This window comes from Calidris pugnax, unplaced genomic scaffold, assembly GCF_001431845.1.
Source record: "Calidris pugnax isolate Ruff unplaced genomic scaffold, ASM143184v1 scaffold99, whole genome shotgun sequence".
Classification (NCBI taxonomy): Eukaryota; Metazoa; Chordata; class Aves; order Charadriiformes; family Scolopacidae; genus Calidris; species Calidris pugnax.
Window position 1 is genome coordinate 310568 of NW_015090836.1, and position 22266 is coordinate 332833.

Genomic DNA, 22266 nt, shown 5'->3' on the forward strand with positions numbered 1-22266 from the left:
TCCTGAGTAACATGCTCTAGCTCTGGGCAATCCTGCTTCAGCAGGGGAGTTGGACTAGATGATCTCTATGGTCCCTTCCAACTCTAGAAATTCAGTGAAATTCAGTGAAATTCAGTGAAGCATTAAAAGAACCTGCTTTTTCCTCATTGTTCTGGTTTGAGCGACACAGGACTAATTTCTCTTCTAATGCTTGGGAAAACTGCACTTTTAGAAGACTCTAGTGCCTGAATTTGTGAAAATATTTACTGTATAGCAAGCTATGGTATGTGGTTTTCAAGGTCCCAGTGTTTTCAAGATGGACAGGTGTAGGGATGAGGAGGATCAAGACCTGGGTACTTGACCCAAGCTGCCAACAGGATTATTTCATACCACGAACGTCACATTCAATATAAATTAGAAAGTTTGCTGTGAAGTTTTTTCCCTTCCGTGATGGCTGCCATCCAGAGAACTTCTTGCCCTGATGCCAGACCCCTGAGCCCGTCCTCTCCTCTCGAAGCCTCAGTGCTCACAGTGTCCCACATCTGCTGTCCCCTGCTGGGAGCACACAGCTTCCTGCTGATAGAATGGGCTGAGGATAGTCCTTGTATATTTTATAGTGGTATCAGGATCAATAGTGGCTTTTTATTGTTATTAATGTTAATTATCTAGTCTTATCCTATTAAATCTGTTTATATTTCAACCCTCGGGTTTCCTTTTTTACCCCTGATCCCCCTTCCTGAACGAGGAGGGGTCATGGGGTGATAGAATAATTGTCTAAACGACAGAGCCCGTCCTCTCCTCTCGAAGCCTCAGTGCTCACAGTGTCCCACATCTGCTGTCCCCTGCTGGGAGCACACAGCTTCCTGCTGATAGAATGGGCTGAGGATAGTCCTTGTATATTTTATAGTGGTATCAGGATCAATAGTGGCTTTTTATTGTTATTAATGTTAATTATCTAGTCTTATCCTATTAAATCTGTTTATATTTCAACCCTCGGGTTTCCTTTTTTACCCCTGATCCCCCTTCCTGAACGAGGAGGGGTCATGGGGTGATAGAATAATTGTCTAAACGACAATAAATTGTTATGGGTTTCTCAAACCATAACACTCATGAACTCCAGAGCTAATGAGAACAAACAAGGCTTGTGACTTAAGACTTGTGAACAACAAGTCTGAGAGTTGTGCGTGCAATACTGAGCATGGCGTCCTATTTATATTCTTAGGTACAGCCCCAAACTGAAATTCCTTGTTACTGTGAAGACTGCAGGCATTAACAAGTCACACTCACTTAAGGTTTCCCATAAAAACCTCCATCTTTATCCCAGGACTGAATTTTGTTTCAGCAGTGACAGACTGTGCCAGTTGGACAGGTGAGCCCATTTTAGAGACACAGTTTAGTACTGTGGGGGGTTCTTTTGTATGGTTTTCTTTTGGTTTTTTTTTTTGTTGTTTTTTTTTTTTTTCAGAGTTAGGTTGATGGTTGGACTAGATGATCATAAAGATCCCTTCCAACCTAGATGATTCTATGATTCTATGATTTCCTGGCCCTTCTGCAATGCCCACATACCCTATAAACACATCCATGCACACTGCTCTAATATTGCAATTTCACAATAAACAGGAGGAGGTGGGGGACTTGGCGTAAGAAATCAGGGAGTCACGAGGGGAAACCCTAGAAAGAATGAAGAACCAAATGGACAAATGTTCAGAAGCTAGGACTTAGTCAAATTACTATCTAATGGGGCTTAGATGATAGAAGAGAGCAAACCTGTCAACACTCAGGGAACCCCTAAGTTAGTGGCACAAAGCAACTGTCTCTTAAGTATGTCCACAGTCAATATTACTACAGAGGTGACAAACTGGCAATCAATAAATAAAAGCAGGTCACTGCAGTTGTGGCGAGGTTCTATTCCCTTATTCTGTAAGCTGTTTATATAATTATAAGGATATTTTACAATATATACAGAATTCCATATGCTGTTTTATGAATAGTGCCATGGGAACTGCTTTAGAGAATCATGGCAAGGTTTTGTTTTGTTTTATTTAATTGTCGAAATTCACTGTGAGACCATGGACAGTTTTTTTCGTTTGTTTTTTTCTTTTTAGGAAGAGCTATATGTTCCCTGTTTTCAGTCTGCCTCCCACAGCTTTCTCTTGGCTCCCAAGATCTCTGAAGTGATCTGATTGACACCAGCTGGTGAGGGCAAAAGATTATTAACTGGGGGGTCAGCCAGTGGATGATGCATGGATGGTGTCGTGTCCAAAGAGAACATTGAGAACAGAACTCCCATGCCACCTTTCAACAGCCAACGGCAGCAGAAACAAACCTCCTCAAAGCCACTGGGGACAGACCTGCAAAGCTGGAGGTGGTGTGGCTTCTAACGGGGACTGCAGAAGCTTGCATATGGAAGGGATTGTCCTGTCAGCTTCAAAATCTAATAAGCAACTGAAAAAACAAGTCATTTCCTGAATAAATATGGTAAACATCCAGATGTCCTCTGAGAGAAGGAGTAAATGACATCAGGAGACACATGGTCTTCAGATCCACACTGTCTCCTTTTGGAGGATGGTATAGAAATGCCTTGTGTGACACAGAGGTGCTCCCTACCCGAGTCCAACCTCCCTCACGCAGGAAAAGGAGGATGCACAAAAATGTTTCTAGATTAATAAAAATGAGAGGTGGAAAACATTTATTAAGTGCGAAAGCCTAAACTTCTCCAAGAGCAAAACTCTTCTTCTGAAGTACCCTTAAAGATCCTTCCCACTCAAGAGCTTTAATTATCAAAGCAGAGAAAGAAACAGCTCATACTCTGGAGACAAAACAGCTTTACTTCATGCACCACGTTGACTTGCAGCTGCTGAGGATACTTTGGGATTTTTGCCATTTGTCTCAGGGGACTTTGTCCAGTACGAGCAATCTCACAGCTGGTAGATTTTGAAGGAAATTTGGCTGAAACCTTTCTCTCATTGCTTGTTTTCCCACTGCAGTCACTCCTTACCACGAGAGAAGCTCTAAACCAGCATGATCCTGCCCATACCCATAAGATTTCACACTAGCTTTAATTTAAGGATATCATAGAATCATAGAATGGTTTGGGTTGGAAGGGACCTTAAAGATCATCCAGTTCCAGCCCCCCTGCCATGGGCAGGGACACCTCCCACCAGACCAGGTTGCTCAAAGCCCCATCCAGTCTGGCCTTGAACCCCTCCAGGGATGGGGCATCCACAGCTTCTCTGGGCAACCTGGGCCAGTGCCTCACCACCCTCACAGTAAAGAATTTCTTCCTGAGATCTAATCTAAATCTCCCCTCTTTCAGCTCAAAACTCTTCCCCTTCACCCTATGGCTCCCTCTCTCATCAAGAGTCCCTCCCCATCCCTCCTGTAGCCCCTTCAGAGACTGGAAGGGGCTCTAAGGTCTCCCAGGAGCCTTCTCTTCTCCAGGCTGAACCCCCCCAACTCTTTCAGACTGTCCTCACAGCAGAGAGGCTCCAGCTTTCAGAGCACTTTGGTTGCCTCCTCTGGACTCTCTCCAACAGGTCCATGTCCTTCTCATGTTGGGGGCTCCCCAGCTGGACACAGTACTTCAGGTGGGGTCTCCCCAGAGCGGAGCAGAAGGGCAGAATCCCCCCCCTTGCCCTGTTGGCCATGAGGCTTGGGATGCAGCCCAGGATGTGGGGAGCTTTCTGGACTGTGAGCGCACATTTCTGGCTCATGCCAAGTTTCTCATCAACCAACACCCCCAAGTCCTTCTCCTCAGGGCTGCTTTCAAGCCATTCTCCATCCAGGCTGCATTTGTGCTTGGGATCACCAAGTTCAATAGGAAATTGCTAATTGTTACCATTCCCAATTTTTTAGGCCAGTAATCTGAGGCATAGACAAATACACCGTTTGCTTCATATCATAAACTGACTCGTGTGACAGCCACAAAGCTCCCAGGCTAATGGTCTGCTCAGGGGACCACTTTGCTGCTGACAAAAAGCCCCGTGAAAGCCAACTCTGTTGTGGTGAGCTCAATAAAGATCTGTCAGCCCAATTCACAATTACCTACGTGAATTACCTTTATCCAGATGAAATACAATAAACATATTAAGGAGGGAGACAAATTGTTAGACTCTTGATGGACTTCTTTTTTTATATACTCACCACGTTTGCTGGTCAGTGGTACAGCTACTTTAACGGCATTTGCGCCTTATTTATTTACTATGCAACGTTCAACTTAATAGCCTGTTTCTATATCTTTGGGCCAGAGGCCAAGGCAGATGTTTGCCTGACACCAAATCCTATTAGAGGCTGCAGTAACACAATTGTGTGTTAAAGATAAATATTTTATAGCCTCCACTTGCCACCAACCATCATCATTCCCTATGCATTTAGAGGCAACTATCTATTGGCAAAGAAAAAATAGCTATCTGGCTGGCAATTGAAGGCAGTAGCTTTCCTGGGAGTTAATAAGTACCAGGACTGCTCTCTAAGAACTGATTAAATGCCATGGAGTGCAGTGAGGTTGTAGGAATTCAAATGTAACTATTTCCTTCAAGAATCTCAAAGAGTTGCTCTGGAACTGGCAGCGTTTGGTGTCAGAAACGCGTAGGAACAGCACCACAGCGGAAAAATTAGGCTCTAATGAATCAATGCAAATCTCAGTTTCTGAAATGAAGGTTTGAAGAAAATGAAATTTGTTTTAGCAATGAGAATACTAAGTATTAGAAGTGAGGTGCAAAGAAAAGAGCAGGGTTTTTTAGGTAAACCTCTTGACCTAATTATTTACTTCACTTCTGCGCAAGAAATGGCCTCAGAATCTTTTGCTCTGGGCCGGTGAGAAGACACATGAAGCTGATGAGCCTGAAGTTAATCACCACATCTTCCAATCTACAGACCCAGGCATATACAATATATATATTGACCAGTGTAATGAAAGGTTCTACTATTTCCTTATAAATGTCAACCTTGTATAATCACAGATGCATCACTTTTAAAAATGTAAGAAAATTTAAAAAAAATAATGGAGGTAAAAAAAATACTTAGAGAATTGCTTGATGTATCAAAGAAATACATATATTTGTTGTCACACAGAAAGAAATTGTTCCTGACTGTCTACTGACTTATAGGATAGGAGCCCTAGGACGAGGGATAAAAGTTTTAAACTGAAAGAGGGGAGATTAGACTTACAGGATAGGAGCCATAGGACGAGGAATAAAAGTTTTAAACTGAAAGAGGGGAGATTTAGATTAGATATTAGGAAGAAATTCTTTACTCTGAGGATGGTGAGACACTGGTCCAGGTTGCCCAGAGAAGCTGTGGTTGCCCAATCCCTGGAGCTCTTGAAGGCCAGACTGGATGGGGCTTTGAGCAACCTGGTCTGGTGGGAGGTGTCCCTGCCCAGGGCAGGGGGCTGGAACTGGATGATCTTTAAGGTCCCTTCCAACCCAAACCATTCTATGATTCTATGATTTTCTGCCTAGTCATGTTCCCCTGGCTAAAGCAGATGTTTTGCTGGGAGGAAGGGAGCACACCTGGAGCAGGGCAGCAGGTAGGTAGCTTCCATGATTCATACCTAACCTTGAAACTCCCAGTGTGAGCCACATCCGTGCAACAGGGCCATGAGGCGGCACAACATCCCTCTTATGCTATGACAAATTGCATCCCATGGGAAAGGGAAGGGACATCCCATTATTTCACCTTATTCTCTGCTGCTGCACCAGAACAACCTGAGCAAGCCACAAATTCTTTCTCCTAGATCTGCTTGTCCAGGATAAAGCTGTCACCCACAAGCTCATCGCAGTAACATCTCTCTTTCACAAAAATGCTCCCTGTCACTGCCCCGACTACGTTAGCAATAATTTTAATAGGAAGTCAGGCAGTCTAACATGAAAGGCAAAGAAGATTCTGAAGCTCTGTGAACACATTTAATTTACTTCCCAGTTGCAGAGCTTGCAGTCTTGTTTATTTTTCAAAGAAATGATGCCACTTGATTGAATTTCACTGCAGGGTAGGTTGGATTCTAAGCCTAGAGAACTGTCACCTGCCCTTGTAATTGTGATAACAATGCCAAGGGAGGCGTGGAGGTGAGAGGGGATAAAACAGGCTTCAGATATCTTGAAATATCAGACTTGACATTATGAGACACACACAAAAAAAAAAAAAAAAAGGGAAAAAAAAAAGCCCTGGAAACAAAGGAAACGTGGAAATGCTGGGTCTGGTATTCTCTTGCTCCTCCTCTTCCTTCCCCAGCTGAAGTTTGAAATGACTGATTCCTTCTTATGGTACATCCTCACCTGCTGAGATTTCGATTTTGCTGCTTCATTTGTGTTTTATAAGGCTTTTACTTTTCTAGCTCAAGTAATCCACACCTGGCAGCCAGGGATGTGGAAGTCTTGACAGCATCATGGAAACTCAGTCATTATTTCTGAGTGCTCTTTCACAGTTTCCTCTTCTGTCGGGCACCCAGTGTGCTGCTGATACAGCTAATGCCACTTGATGTTGTGCCAGGGTTTGATTTTTTTTTTTTTTTTCTTCTTTTCTGAAGGCTGGGAGGCCCGTTTTAATTAAACATCCATGCCTATAACCCTCTTTGCTCTCATATCCCAGTGGAGCTCTAACCTTCACATGCAGGTATCGGGCTGCTAAATTAGGAAAAGGGCAACAACAGGCAGGCAGTCCTTTAAACAGCTCCTTAAATCTCTCCTGATTCTGGAAAGTCAGAGTGAAGTACAGTAATCACAGTATCCAATTGCATGTTATTCTCTCCCCCTTCTTTTTCTGTAAGAACTTTAAAAACCAAAGCCATCTGCAAGGGCAGATCCCCCACATCTCCATCAGTGGAGACTGCAAATACCTGCTCCAGCCACTGGTGACTCCAGGGGCTGGACCGTTTTAAAAGGTGCTGATAAAGCACGGAAGGTTTGGGGTTCAGGATGAGTTTGGGTTCCTTATTGAAACCATAGAGAGCTGCTGAAGTTGCCAAATTTGACAGTGTATCATGTGAGCACGTTTTCCCTTGAGATGTCTCTACTTTTGCTTCTGGGCCTGGCTTGAGATGCCTCTCCAGGTACTCGAGTGGCTCTCACCGCAATAAAGTCAGGTCTATTTCAAGCACATTCGACTCCAAGCCCAGCTGGAAACACTCCAAACCCAGCTTTTTTGGTGCACTATTTTTGAACTTCTGTGCTGCAGAAAGAGGCACCAAGTGGGAATAGTTTGGGGAGTAAATGAAGAAGAGAACGAGTCCGAGCGTTTCAGAAGCCCACGCCACATTTGGTCTGAATTTGGTTTGCCCTTTGAGAAAGAGCTTTATCTCCCTGATTCATTCCTTTCTCTTACCGCTTCCTTTTTAAGAAGAAATCTTTCCAGTGCAGAATGCTTTATAACCTAAAGCTATGGAATGGTTGAAAGCAGAAGGTGTAATGGGATTTCGAAAGCACTTGGGCGCTGCTCTGTGTACTTCACCATTTAAGTTAATGGTAAAATCTCCTTTGACTTCACTGGGACCAGAATGAAGGCAACGTTTCGAAAATCCTGCTAATGTATTTCTGCTGTTCATCGAGATACAGAGGGAACACTTTTTCCTTCCCTGAGAATGTGAGCAATGCTAAAAGCATGAAAGGGTCTATGAAATACAGCTCTGAAGGACTCGCACGTTGACCATCTGAAAAACCCCTCTGTTCTAAACCGCTTGAAATGCGATCGCAGGTAAGAATTTAGCTGGGAAAAAAAAATTTCAGTGAATGATTTTAAACAAAGAGTAGCTGTTGGGCTGAAGGCTTCTTCTTCCTTCTGCAATGCAGCTTCTAAGCACAATAACGCTTTAATCCCACGCTTGTAACACACACATGACAAGGCTGTGGAGATCTAGAAAGACACCTTGCCAATGTTTCTTTTTTTCCTGGTTTTCCTTTTTTTGCAGGTGGAATATTTTTACATCCGAATTTCACTCCAGTAAATGCAACTCTCACATCCCCAATTTGCCCAAGGGACTGCAAAGAAATTTTTGTTGTTGTTGTTGTTCCTTCCCACTCTCATAAATTGTTACAAACTAATACAGGAAACAAGGATTATTCAGCCTTCAGGGCTCAGCTTCTGGAGCTGCACTACCACGCGGGAAGTTACTTCCCGTTCAGTACATTACAATTTCTGCTCCTGTAGCTCAGGGCAAGGCTAAAGCTGGCCTCGACTTTCATTTTAAATGATGTTGTAAGTTGGTGTATTCTGGAGGGGAAGCCAAAGCCAACCATTCAAGGTTGATGCATCCTGGGCTGCATCAAAAGATGCGTTGCCAGCAGGTCCAGAGTGGTGATTCTTCCACTTTTCTCTGCTCTGGTGAGACCTCACCTGGAGTATTGTGTGCAGGTCTGGAGCCCTCAATATAAGAAGGACATGGACCTGATGGAGAGGGTCCAGAGGAGGGCCACAAGGATGATCAGGGGGATGGAGCACCTCTGCTACGAGGACAGGCTGAGGGAGCTGGGGTTGTTCAGCCTGGAGAAGAGGAGGCTCCGGGGAGACCTAATAGCAGCCTTCCAGTACCTGAAGGGAGCCTACAGGAAGGCTGGGGAGAGCCTGTTTAGAAAGGCCTGCTGTGACAGGACGAGGGGCAATGGCTTCAAGCTGGAGGGAAACAGATTTAGATTGGAGATGAGGAGAGGGTTCTTCACTGTGAGGGTGGTGGAGCACTGGAACAGGTTGCCCAGGGAGGTGGTTGAGGCCCCTTCCCTGAAGATATCCATGGTGAAGCTTGACGAGGCCCTGGGCAACCTGGTCTAGTTGGGGGTGTCCCTGCTGACTGCGGGGAGGTGGGACTAGATGACCTTTGGAGGTCCCTTCCGGCCTGGACCATTCTATGATTCTATGATTCTATGATTCTATGATTCTTGCATACACACAGAGGGAGGACCTCAAATGTGACCTCATTCTGTCAAACAAACGCCACCAAACCTTGGCAATGTTATAATTTTGGGTGCATTAAAGATTTGGGTGTATTAAAGATTGAAGTTTCATTTTACCTAAAGTCTTTACCAAAAATATCCATCCGGATAAATAAGGATGTACCGGCTGGAATGCCTGATGTCTGAGGTTCAGTTTGGTAGTTGCCTGGTGCTGGGGACATGCCCTCAAGTATGATGCTTGGTCTCCAGCCACTGCTAAAGAAGGACTTGAGTCTCCTCTAGGTTTCATGCCAGATCTGGCCCCCTATAGAGATGTCCTTGATTCCTTGGGACATCTCAGATGCCACTAGATGCCTGTGCTCAGGCAATGGCGTTGAGCTCTCGGCGGTGTTCCATCAGGGCCAGAGGAAAAGCAGAACTCACAGTCCCATTTCTGCCTCTACCAGAGTCGCTGCACAAACTCAGTCAAATCAGATTCCTTCTCAGAGCCTCCAGCAAGCCCTCTAGAAATCAGTTTAGCACAATTCATTTAACTCTGGTTCTGAGACTGTCGCAGCACTTAGATAAAGAAAGCAGTCACACGTCCGATACGCAGACCTGGCGTTATGATTTAAAAAGTCAACATGCTCCAGGGGTTACTGCAGAGACTATGTCCTTTTCACCCCATCCCGTGCAAAAGTGGAGATTTGCCCAGTAACTCCTGGTTCTGGAGTGCTGACGGCGCTGATGTTCTTGGCTTCCGTTCTCTTTTGTGGTCTTGCATGCAAGTTCCTACACTTGAACACAGCCTTTGGAAAATGAAGTCTTAAAAACTGTGTTCTAAAAAAGAAAGGGTTCTCCTTTTGTTTGTCAAAGTGGACAAGTAACTCCCACCACCTTATTTCTGTGCTTTAGCAGGGGAGAAGAGAAGACTGAGGGGGGATCTGATCAACACTTACAAATACTTAAAGAGTGGGTGTCCAGAGGATGGGGCCAGTCTTTTTTCAGTGGTGCCCAGTGACAGGACAAGAGGAGACAGGCACAAACTTGGATATAAGAAGTTCTATCTCAACATGAGGAGGAATGAAACAAAGAACTTCTTTCCACTGAGGGTGGCGGAGCCCTGCAAGAGGCTGCCCAGAGAGGTGGTGGCGTCTCCTTCTCTGGAGACATTCAAAACCCACCTGGACACGTTCCTGTGCAACCTGCTCTGGGTGGACCTGCTCTGGCAGGGGGTTGGACTAGAAGATCTCCAGAGGTCCCTTCCTACCCCATAGCATTCTGTGATTCTGTGGGAGCATTCATGGAAAGAAAAGCCAGCGCAGAGCTGTTCCAGCAGCTCCGTAATACGACACAGGAATAAAACAAGCTGTGCTTACATTAGCCTGCAGTCTGGGGTGTGTGGAAAAAGCTATATACAAAAGTGTAAAAACGAAAACCATATGCACTGCTTTACACATTTCTCCAGAAACCCTCAGACAGCACTAGATGCCGTGTTATTAAGGCAGAATTCTGCAGTTCTGAAAAAAAAAAAAAAAATTGTACTGAAAAACTGGGACAGAAATAACAGAAAGAAAGAAAAAGGTTTTAACTTCAGTATTAAATAAACCTTTTCTTGACCCTAAAACTAAAGTAATTACCCCAATCAATAAACCTTTTGTACAAGCTCTGTCAGATCAAGAGAACTGGCTTGTCTGCAAACAGCACCCTGACAAGCAAGTTCAAGGCCACGAGCCTGTGTAAGTACAGATGGAGGCAAAGGTTTTCAAAAAGACAAATCTACCTTCATTTTTCTACCACTTTAAAGCATGATCAAAACCAGACAAGATCCAGATCATTAAAGACATTCAGACATCGAACTTCTACTGAGATGAATAGTTATTGGCAGCCAAGCAAACTTTACAAACATGCTTAATTTCTTTTGTGCAACAATATAAATGAAAATATGTATCTGCTTGCCTATTTTTCCCACCCAAATTATCACTTGCAAGCATAAAATCTAGTGAAAGAGGACTGCATGTATACAAACCAAAATAAAAATACATAAACAAGCCAGGAAAAGCTCAAGTGTAACATTAAATAAACTATTCTATCTCTGTTTAAAGCTAAGCTGGCTTTACACACTGTCATCTTCTACTGCAGTTTTTACTCACGAAGCATCAATGAAGAGATACTCTCTGTATGGAAAGAGCAGCTGTGGAAGTTTTTACAGCCAAGTATCTGACCTTTACAGGCTCCTTTATTATTTAATTATCTTTGAGATGTGTCCCTAATTTCCCCTTTATTAGAGATGCCTTACGCCTTCAAAAGAAAAATCCTGAAATAATAATTTTGCCTGCCATTATGACTTGGGAAGCAGGGTTTTTATGTAAGAATCGTTTCAGACGCTCGCAGAGAGAAAAAAAAGGTCACAGCAAATAACATGTAGATTTGAAACGATTGGCCTGACTTCAGGCTTCTTGGAAGTGCTGCAGCTCCAGCAGAAGCAGGCAGAAAGCTGCAGGTTAGCATTTTGGAGAACGGTGTGCCCTAGGATCATGTACAAACGTTACTGACTGAAGCTGAAGGGGATTTAAGAACCAGGAGTGATGCTTCATCTGTTAGGAGTCACCCGAAAAGGCAGACAGGGAGATAAACTCCAGGCGCCGGGACACGCTCATCCCCTTGACTCACTTCACTGGGAAATGAGACCGTTCATCGATTTGGAGGAAAAAGGTGAAAAGCTTTAAGGAGGCGCTGATAAAGGGATTGTTGACTCCTGGGTGCTGAAGTGTTATGGGCTGTATCACTATCCATCTAAAAACATCATCACTGTTTCACTGTTTTACCGAGAATAGCAAACAAAAAAACCTCTGGGTTTGCAGGGAGTGCAAACTAATGTGAAAAGTTTCACCTCTGCCCAGCCCTCCTTCCATTTCCAGACCCAGGCTCAGGCTGTGTTTGCTTTTTATTAAGCCCTATAAAGCAAACAGATTAGATTTACACATAGGCTGGATGAAAAAGTGAAATCTCATCAAGAACAGAGCTACACCTGCTTGGAGAGGAGAATTCTTGCAGCTCACAAAAAGCTCAGACAGAGGGATTTCACCCCACGTTTCCATCTCCCCAGGTGATACCCCACCTATCAGGCTGGGCTGGATTTGGCTGGGGTGGAGATGGCAATCTCCTGTCCCTTTGCCATCCTTCTGTATGGACTAATTCCATTCTCACCGAAGGACCTTAACTCCTGTGGCCAGCTGGATGTTTAGTGGCAGAGACTTTGTAGTGCTGCAGCATAACCTGGAACCTACTCTGTGAATAGGTGTAAGTTTTCAATCAAGCAGACCCATCAAGACCAAATTCACAAGGTTAAAAAAACCTAACACAGCCCAGGAGGGACTCGTAAATGCCCTTTTTGCCTCCAACCTGAATTAAGTGACTGTATCTCTTCTAAATCATAGAATCACAGATTGGTTTGGGCTGAAAGGGACCTTAAAGATCATTGAGTTCCAACCCCCTGCCATGGGCAGGGACAACTCCCACCAGACCAGGTTGCTCAAAGACCTGTCCAACCTGGCCTTGAACCCCTTCAGGGATGGGGCAGCCACAGCTGTTCCCTGTTCCAGTGTCTCACCACCCTCACAGGAAAGAATCTCTTCCTAATATCTAATCTAAATCTCCCCTCTTTCAGTTTAAACCATTCCCCCTCATCCTATGGCTCCACCCCCTGATCAAGAGTCTCTCCCCAGACCAAATCCCCAGTAAATGCTGCCTGACTGAGACCTACAAGCTGTACCACACTCAGAGAAGCTGGATAAGAGCTGAAAGCAGGAAACAAAGCATCAAAAAAAAAGGGAGCAGCAACAAGAGGGTAATCAAAAAAGGCACTGACCGTCTGACAGAGCGTCTGTCAAGCAAGGGCTTGTTTCGGGACACACAGAGCTGGAGGCAAAACACTATTTGCAGAGCATGCAAAGCTCTGCTGTTATTTTGCAGGAGACAGATCAATAACATCAAAAGCGAAGCTGTGATTTTCCTCCCTGCCAAGGCTCTCATACGCCGCTATATTTCTTTTTCTGCGCAGAGTTAAAGACTTCTGAGTCTGGGAAGGAACAGGCTACTAATTAAATATCTGTAGAGGGGTAGCACAAGGTGGAAGTGCTTGGAAGTCCTTCTGGGAAATAAGGGAAGGGCTAGGATGACCATACTCATAGGAGAGAACAACACTTTTTATGACTGAGCACTTCTGTGGAGCAACTGGAGTCCCACTGACAGTTAAAGGGTCCTGATTCAGCAAAGCACTTGCTAAACGTTCAGCCTCTTTTGCTGGATGTAGCCCAAGGAGAAGTTCAGAAACGGGTAGTTGGGACATCAAAACCCCTTTTCCTCACTGGAGATGTAATCATACCTGGGGGAGTTTTAAGTCAAGTAACTCAGGCATTAAGGAGCTAAAAGAAAGGGTAAGCCAGAAGAGATCACACCCCATGTGTGTCTGCACAGTATCCTGCCTCCTCAGTATTTACATGAAACCAATTTAGACTTTTCCAGACATTAGCAAAGCAAGTGTAAATCACGTGAATGGCTTTGAGACTGTAAGTGGATCACACTTGTGCATCCCCCCTGAATTGGAAGTGGATAGAATTTAAGGTGGCCTACACACAGGCAGCAAAAGTAAGGGAAGCAAATCTGAGCTACTCAAGATTTTCCTTCTCCCTTTGCTAAGAACAGACATTTTCACCCTGAGCTAAGGAAGAGTCACTCTTGTCACCTCTCACACAAGGAGTCCCATCTTTGCTTCTGTGCCCTGTAATTTCTTCTCTCCTCTCTAAGCACAGTTCTGCTGTAAAGTGTTTCTCTGTTGGTATCCTTCTCATGCCTGAGCTGCTGTCCCAGGGCCTGGGTTATATTTTTGGCTATTGCAGGGAGGGAGTTTGCCTTTTGATATATATTGCAAAGTGCTGTATGTGCTGGTAGCCCCTTATAAATAACACCTCTGGCTCACTTTGCACATTGATGGAGGAAAGTACTTACAATAGGTTTCTTCACGGGCAGTGGAGGAGGCAGGAAGAACAAGGGTCTTTTTCTTAAGCGTTGTCTCTTGCAGCAGTTAAAAGCCAGAGAAAACCTGGCATCCCATCACAGGTGATCTCCCTGTGTTCCCTGTTGCTCGTTGGGTGACATGCTGGTAAACAGAGATGCCCTCCTCTCCCTGACAGCTGATTTTCCTTTTCCTTTTGATTTCTCTGTGGCCCTACACAGCCAAGCCTGCCTGAGCTCAGCAGTAGCAGCTGCTGGAAGACAATTTCTCTCTGACTCTCTGACTGCGGATGCTGTTTTCAGGCTCTCAGATGTTTCTTCCTTCTACTGAGCAGGTTTTTGGCCAACCTCTCTGTCTCAGATGTGCTGATTCCAGCTGACTCCTCAGCCTACTATTTTGCTTCACTTACACGAGATTGCTCTGAATAAATCACCACCACCAGGCAGAAGTGTTCAGAGAAGTGTTTCTATTAGAAATTTCAGAAAGTGCCACCAATGTCATTTACAAAAAGGTTAATTTATTATTGAGACACCTTGATTGTCCATTCCTTTATAATGTCTTGCATTGTAATTCAGAGGAATGGGATATAAAAACGCCATTAAAAGATGAAAACCTTCCCAGAATAATCTTTTTTTTCCCCTCCACAAGACTGGCCTGTGTTATGCAGAAGGATAAGCTCTGACAGGCATAACCATGCTGTGCTCTCCCCAGGTTTACGTGCAGTGGCGTGGAACAGACACACATTTTGACACCACCAAACTCTTTAGTGATGATGATTCCACATCCTTCTAGAAAACTGGCTCAACTGCCATCTCCTGCCCTCAAAATCAGCACTAATATTCCTGAGTGGATTCAGTTACAGCTATATCAGATTCCAAACCGGTAGGATAGACAGCCTCACAATTGATGAAATTAATTTTCTGTTATCAAACTGGGAATATAGGTGCTTTTTTTCCCCATTTTTCTCCAGTTTTCCCTAGAATAATGGAGACCAAATCATTCCAGACAAGCCCTGCGCAGTAATTGTAGTTGATATTGTCATACAAAGCATGCAATTATTTTATTGGCTCTGAAAAGTTCAGCCTGTTGGAACACAGATATGCTTGGAAAATCAGGACTCTTTTCCATTCAATGTTTTTTTATGGCTAAAGTATGGACCATTTTTATGGTCCTTTACTCAGGTGAGTAAACTCACAGGGGAGGTTTGCCTGAGGAACGACTGCACATTTTGGCTTTATGAACTTATAGTTATGATCACTGTTATCAGTTTTGTGCTCTTCGACTATTATCCCTGATTATTAATTAATGCTTAACGCCGTTTCCCAGCAGTTCTATCAGCCTCGCAGCATCTCTGGGGAAGTGTCATTCTCCTCACTTTTACAGGGTGGAAGTTGAAGCCTGAGCCTGGGCTGGATGGGAATTAGCACATCAATCAGAAATCAGGAGTTCCAGGCTGTGGTCCTCTTCTCGGATCACTGGATCCTGATCCTTCCAGCATCACAGTCACACTTTTCAAACACACTCTCACTGCAAGCCCTATGTCTGTGCAATAATAAAGGGAGATTTTCCTATGTGCTCCTGCCACAAAAATCAAATTAAAATGGCAGCTTGCCTCTGACAGTCAACACAACTCCTCTGCAGGTTCCTCACCCCACACAGAAAGTTCTAAGGCTCCCATCACGTGCGACTTGATTTATTTGTTCGGCATTGCAGTTTTACACCCCGGTTCATAAACACTGTGTCAGGTTGCTGTATCCTCTTTACTCTGGCACCGACAAAAATTATAACACTCCAGTACTATAGTATTTATAGACTTAAAATCTAGCAACCATGTCTTGCCAGACCTTGTGGATACACTAGAAAGGTTCTGAAGCATTACAGTACATTACACAGAACACCTGCCTTGGTATTTTTTTTTAAACAAGCTGTTGAAATCTAGGCTAGAAAGAGAGGTACCAACTTGTTAAGGCTATTACTTCTTTTTTTTTTTATGGTACTTATAAAAATGCTGCACTTCTCTGGCCAAATTCTAGCTAAGAAGACACATCTTCCTGTCTAAAATTTTTATTTATCTCAAGTGGATTTCAAAGTGTACAGCTTGTACCTAAACACTTTCCTGTACACTGTAGCTTTGTGTTTCTACATAGCTGCCAGTGGGCAAAGTCATTCCTACATATAGAATCATAGAAAGGTTTGGGTTGGAAAAAGTGTACAGCTTGTACCTAAACACTTCCCTGTACACTCTAGCTTTGTGTTGCTACATAGCTGCCAGTGGGGAAAGTCATTCCTACATATGGAATCATAGAATGGTTTGGGTTGGAAGGGACCTTAAAGATCATTGAGTTTCAACCCCCTGGCATGAGGAGGGACACCTCCCACCAGACCAGGTTGCTCAAAGCCCCATCCAGCCTGGCCTTGAACCCCTCCAGGGATGGGGCATCCACAGCTTCTCTGTGCAACCTAGGCCAGTGTCTCACCACCCTCACATATAGGGCCAAGCTCTCTCTTGTACAGCAAAAGAACACATCTTTGTGATGAAAGATAGATAAGTCAAGGTCAATGAAGGATATATCATGGACTGTTCTGCTTATCATATGGTCATGAAAGTACAGCAGAGTGTAAACAAAAAAAAAAACTGCTCACTCACACCATTCCCCTATTGTCAAAGTCAAATTAAGAATGTTTTGTCTTTTCCTCATCACCCCATGTTAGTGCAATGAGGCCAAGAGAGAAGTCTGGCCAGAACCCCACTCTTAAAAACAGGAACAACTAGTGACTGTACTTAAAAAGTGTTTTCTGCTGTGACAGCCTTACTGATTTTCCTGTGATGGGAAATTTTGAACTGGAGACATTCTCAAACAAGGGAAAAAAGGCACTTTCAGAAGAATAACTGGAGGTTCTTTTGGGCAGAAGGCAGGCAGTGTAAGTAACTGAAATTGCTAAGGCAAAATAAATGAAGGTAAATCTGCATTCTATAGAGCAAGACTTCAATTTCATAAACTAACAACTGTTTCTGGTGTTGCTTAACTGTGAACAGGACTGAACACGTGCATTTCCAGGTTTTAAATTTAACACTGAGTATTACAGCAGTGTTTCCACTTCTGCATTAAATAAACTCTAGTGCTAAAATGGAATATTGGGATCTTAATGACTTTGCTTTAATAAGACTTAAACTTTTAATTAACCTGCCAAGACAAATTACAGCCCATAGCTCTTAGGTAACTATTGCAGACAGCTGAGACTCAACACCAATGCCTCTTCTGGGAGAGGGATTAATGGCAGCTTTGGAAAGAGCCTGCTTTTTTCAGCAACGAAAAAAAGTCCATTAAACAATCGCTGTGGCTAGAAGAAAGCTGAGTGCTAGGTTTATGGAGCAATCTTTAAATTACGACCAAATGAATTTGGGCATATGAACGGTTTCAGCAGGTCAGTCAAATTTAAAATGAAATATTATTGAAGCAGGAGCAGAGGAAGAATACCCAGAGTGCTCGGCTGTCAGGCAGCCCACAGGCAGCATCCTTTCCCCCTCCGACAGCAACAAATTGGTGCTTTTGTGCTGGGCTGGCAGGACACTTTGCTGCCAGAGAAACCGAGAGACCTGTTCAGTTAATTTGCTCTTCTTAAGAAATCTCAGCTTCTTTCTGTTAGCAAGGAGAAAGGAGGATTCCTGTTACTCTGGCTCCTACCACCAAGCTTTTTGGTGCTCTTTATAGGAGTTTTAAAGGCAGTAATCTGCCTGAAGTCCAGCTTGAGTAGTTTTGACAGTGCTCAAAGGCAGGACTGTCTGTCATGCAAAACTGTTGCATGGTGCTGCTGCACGCTCTTCAATCGTTCCTGTACCTGCTCCACACAGAGAAAAAACCCAACCAACCAACCAACCAGAAAAAGGTAAATAAAAAAGATGATTAAAGGAAGAAAATGAAGTGGGAAATTTGTAATCCGTCTTTGGCACTGGGTAGAATCTCGTTATGGATATAGTTACTAAAAAGGCCTACAAAACACTTCTGAGATATTTAGGGCCTAACAGTATTCAGCCTGTTGCTAATTCCATCCCCTACAAGCATTCTCTCCAAAACCACACAAAGCTGCTGTGCAATTTGAGTATGTGTGTTAATACCGGGCCTCGAGGCATATTTAGGCGTTTAGGAATAATAGAGGAAATCCTTACCAATAGCAGTAGTAAGAAAAGAAACCACTTCCGATTCCTTGCCATCATTGTAGAAGGCTAAATGCCATATTCCTGAATCCAAGTACTGGATAAAGCCCGTCTCGTGGCTGGACAAGGGCACAAAAGCTCGGTGTTGCCGTTGAGGTCCTTCTAAGCTTCTCGCCTCCTGCGTCAGTAGACGTCTTCCATCAAGGAGCTCGACAAAGTCAAACTGAAACATAAAAAAGAGTGATGTTTGTGTGTGTTTCAGGCTTCCTCAAGCTTCATCTCTTGCTCTGGGTCTGTCTGATGAGGGAGGCAGACATATTTTGCATCGAGCATTAGAAACGTACATCTACAGAAGCATCAAAAACAGAACTTTCTCTGGTAACCCAAGTACATTGCTGGACTACCTGCAAGTAACCATTTTGGAAATAGCTAGTACATTAATGTATTTTTGTCATAATTATATGAATCAAGACATCATCTTTATTTAGAATGTGACTTAGGTCATATTGACCTTACCAACGTGTTCTTATCAGTAGGGTCATGGCAACATGAGGCAGGGAAACATAAGGTCCAGGTACCATGCCTAAATTGCACTGCAAGTAGGATGATAAGAAGCTTATTAGTTACCTTCCTTGTGTCTAATAAGGAAATAATAAAGAAAATTGACAGAAAAATATATCTAGCCTAACTGGGTTGTTTGCCAGAATTGCTATGAATCACCAAGAAAAAGAAAAGAGGTGTTTGCAAGTGAATTCTGGTAGAGGTTTTGCAGAAGTATCTCGATTAACCACCAAGGTTTTTATCTTAAAGCTATAGCAAAAGTGGTTTAAAGAATGTAGAAGATAAAGATGGAAAGGAGATAAAGCAATATATAAAAGAAGTCCCATTTAGGGGGGGGCTTTTGGAAGCCTTCCTCAAAAGGACATATTTATTTTTCGCCAGGGTAACTTCAGCTGAACAACTGCTTTGATTTTGTTCCTCGTACTGCAATGGCTTTTAGTTCCCTATTTAAATAACTTTCCACTGACTTTCTGCAATAATTGTATTTTGTCTGGCAATAAACTAATGGGACGAGTCAGATACAAGCTCAGCAGACATCACAACTGTTAAGTGAACCTTATCTAATCTGACTTTTATCATGTGTTTAGGTGAACAGGACATCTTTGGAGCAGAACCCAGCAGTTGAGGCACAGATTTGATTTTTCTGTTCCCTGACTTCACTCAGTTTTGCGTCTCTCATACAATTGGTCGAGTAAGCTTGCAGTTTTTGGCAGAAAGGAGCAAAACAGGCAGAAAGGAACATCACCAGTTATTTTTTCTATGAGCAAATGTTGCTGCACTGAATGGTTGCTGAGTGTTGGTTGAGTGTGGCAGCAATATTTAGGCTTCTTATCCCTTTTGACTTAACTGTAGCAAAATTTGGGTGCTTCTGCTATGTTATGAAGTTGTCTGGTATGGTCGTCAAAGTCAACCAAGATAAGGACTTGATGACATGCTCTTTCCTCTACAGTCATTGCCAAGTTAAAAAAAATTAAATGTCTTTATTTACAATGATATTTTGAGAAATAAGCTATATATGACATAGCTTGCACATTAAATGACAAAATTTATCCCTGGAGTATTTTAATTACGTTATTGTCAATTATTTATTTAAATGAAATAAGTTTTGTGCCTTGCTTTATTATTTTTTTTTTAATATATTTCAGTATAGATATGTCTGAAATTTGCTGCTGAAGTGTCTTTAGAGAACGTAAAAGCTGGCACACCTGCCAAGGGCACACCTTTTGAGTGTCTACCCTAAGGTTAGCTTTGTTAGAGATAGATTTTATGTTTTGAATAATAAATTGTACAATATTTATTAAAAGTATGCAATATAAAAACCCCTAAAAATATAATGTAAATATAAAATCTAAAAAGATATAATCAAAAATGTGATTTTCTTTTTTGAAAAAAAAAAAAAGATTTAGTGACTTGCAGTTGAAGAGGATCTTAGGGAGGGGTTGGTTTGAAGGACACTTTGTGAGCCAGGTATTTGTCCCCACTCTGAGGATGAGCTATTGCCTTGGCTGGTCCCTCGTCAGGTCTCAGTGTGGGTACAACTGACACAGCTGAGAAGGGCAGTGACAGAGGACATCACGGTGCTGTCACTGGGGAATGTCTCAGTGGAGTTGAGTTTGGCTGAGGAACACATTGGCCAAGTGCAGCGAAGAAGTTAAAACCAGTAAGAGGAAACCCTAAATATTTCATAGAATCATAGAATCATAGAATCATTCAGGTTGGAAGAGACCCTTGGGATCATCGAGTCCAACCATCTACCCTACTCTACATAGTCCTCCCCTACACCATATCCCTCAGTACCGCATCTAAACGTCCCTTAAACACAGCCAGGGATGGTGACTCCACCCCCTCCCTGGGCAGCCTGTTCCAATGCCCGACCACTCTTTCTGTGAAAAATTCCTTCCTAATGTTCAATCTAAACCTACCCTGTTGGAGCTTGAAGCCGTTCCCTCTCGTTCTATTGTTAATTACCTGTGAGAAGAGACCAGCCCCAACCTCTCTACAGTGTCCTTTCAAGTAGTTGTAGAGAGTGATGAGGTCTCCCCTCAGCCTCCTCTTCCTCATACTAAACAGCCCCAGCTCCTTCAATCGCTCTTCATATGATTTGTCTTCCAGGCCCTTCACTAGTTTCGTTGCCCTCCTCTGCACCCGCTCCAGCACCTCGATATCTCTCTTGGATTGAGGTGCCCAGAACTGGACACAATACTCGAGGTGTGGCCTCACCAGTGCCGAGTACAGGGGCACAATCACCTCCCTACTTCTGCTGGTCACACTATTTCTAATACAAGCCAGAATGCCATTGGCTTTCTTGGCCACCTGGGCACACGGCCGGCTCATATTCAGCCGCTTGTCAATTAGAACCCATTTTCCATTTTCATTTTGGAGCAGGATGGAACAGACTGACTAGATTTTTAGAAGGCAACTGCAGACACCGTAGGTAAAGCTCATCTCACCAAGTGCTGACATCTCCGTGGCAGCTTGAATTAGTTTTTCTAGGACCACTGGACTGCAGTCAAAGAGAGAGACACTTCTGGGATGCAATCATCTGCCTCATCCTAACGCTGACATCTAAGGAATGTCCTGTGAATTGTGCCTTAGGAGCATCCATTTCTTGCTATGACGCTTAGAGATGTGAACATCTTACATGCAGATGGTTAAAGCTTAGTGAGATGAAAACAATTTGAAGGCACCCAGCTACGGTTGGGAGCTGCTGTAGTCACAGTGCAATCTGGGTAATGTTTACTTGGGGCTTCCTATCAAAAGTAAAAAGTTTATTTTTATAAATATTTGCAAGATGCTGCTGGGGATGTTGACGAATTTGCAAAGTTATTAGTTATTAGCTATAAATACTAATTGAACCACAAATGGATTGTGCTATATTGCATTTTAATACATTCAGAGATCTGTAATATGCAATTATTTAGGGTTATCACAAGAAGGAAATTGTAGATAAAATATCAGGTTAATCAATTCAAATTGTACAAATGGAAGAATGCCTCCCACAAGCTGTGATGGCCAAGCCCTAAAATTTATGATTTAACAAAATTTGGCCTAGATTAAAAACAGTTTAAACAATTATTTGATGTAGGAATATTAAATCAAATAGACTATAATTAAATTGTGTTACTTTTATTATGATTTGTTGATAACAATGAGAAGAAATGCCTTTAGTTAACAGTAAACTATTTTAGGCTTCTGCAGGATCTATTTCTAAGACTGCAGAAATTTGGAACTTGCAATTTCTTCCTATTTATTAATGGGATAAATATCTAATTACCTATCATAGAAGAATAACCTGATTATCAGCTAGAACTTTACTACTGCCACCAACCAGACAGGCTGGGGAAAAATAATTGACCCTTTATTAAATTATTCCAGAGGAGACTGTATCATTGCTCTAAGCAAACATTTTGCCAAAGTCTTGTTTATGAAATTCCTTACAAAATCTGGAAATATAAATCTCATTGGGTAGATTTATGGGGTGCAGCAGATACTCTGGATTATGCAAAAGAAAAGATGAGATTTGTGTAATAGGTATTAACTAAGACAGACAAGTTTACAATTTCGACACAGAAAACAGGTTACCTATTTAATGACTCCTAAGACTCCCAGGATTAATAAACTATGGTGAGATTAAACATCATATAAAAAATACAGAAGGAGAACAATGTTTTAATTGACAGCAGGTTTATAAA

The 22266-nt window shown here is 42.9% G+C and overlaps 1 protein-coding gene across 1 annotated transcript in view; it reads right to left on the reverse strand.

Moving 5' to 3' along the window:
- The window catches only part of TENM4 (teneurin transmembrane protein 4), an 826730-nt gene that overhangs the window by 200783 nt on the left and 603681 nt on the right, over positions 1–22266 (reverse strand). The window contains exon 11 of the mRNA XM_014941555.1: positions 18026–18236. Coding sequence (XP_014797041.1) covers positions 18026–18236 — 211 coding nt within the window. The remainder of the gene's footprint in view (positions 1–18025; positions 18237–22266) is intronic.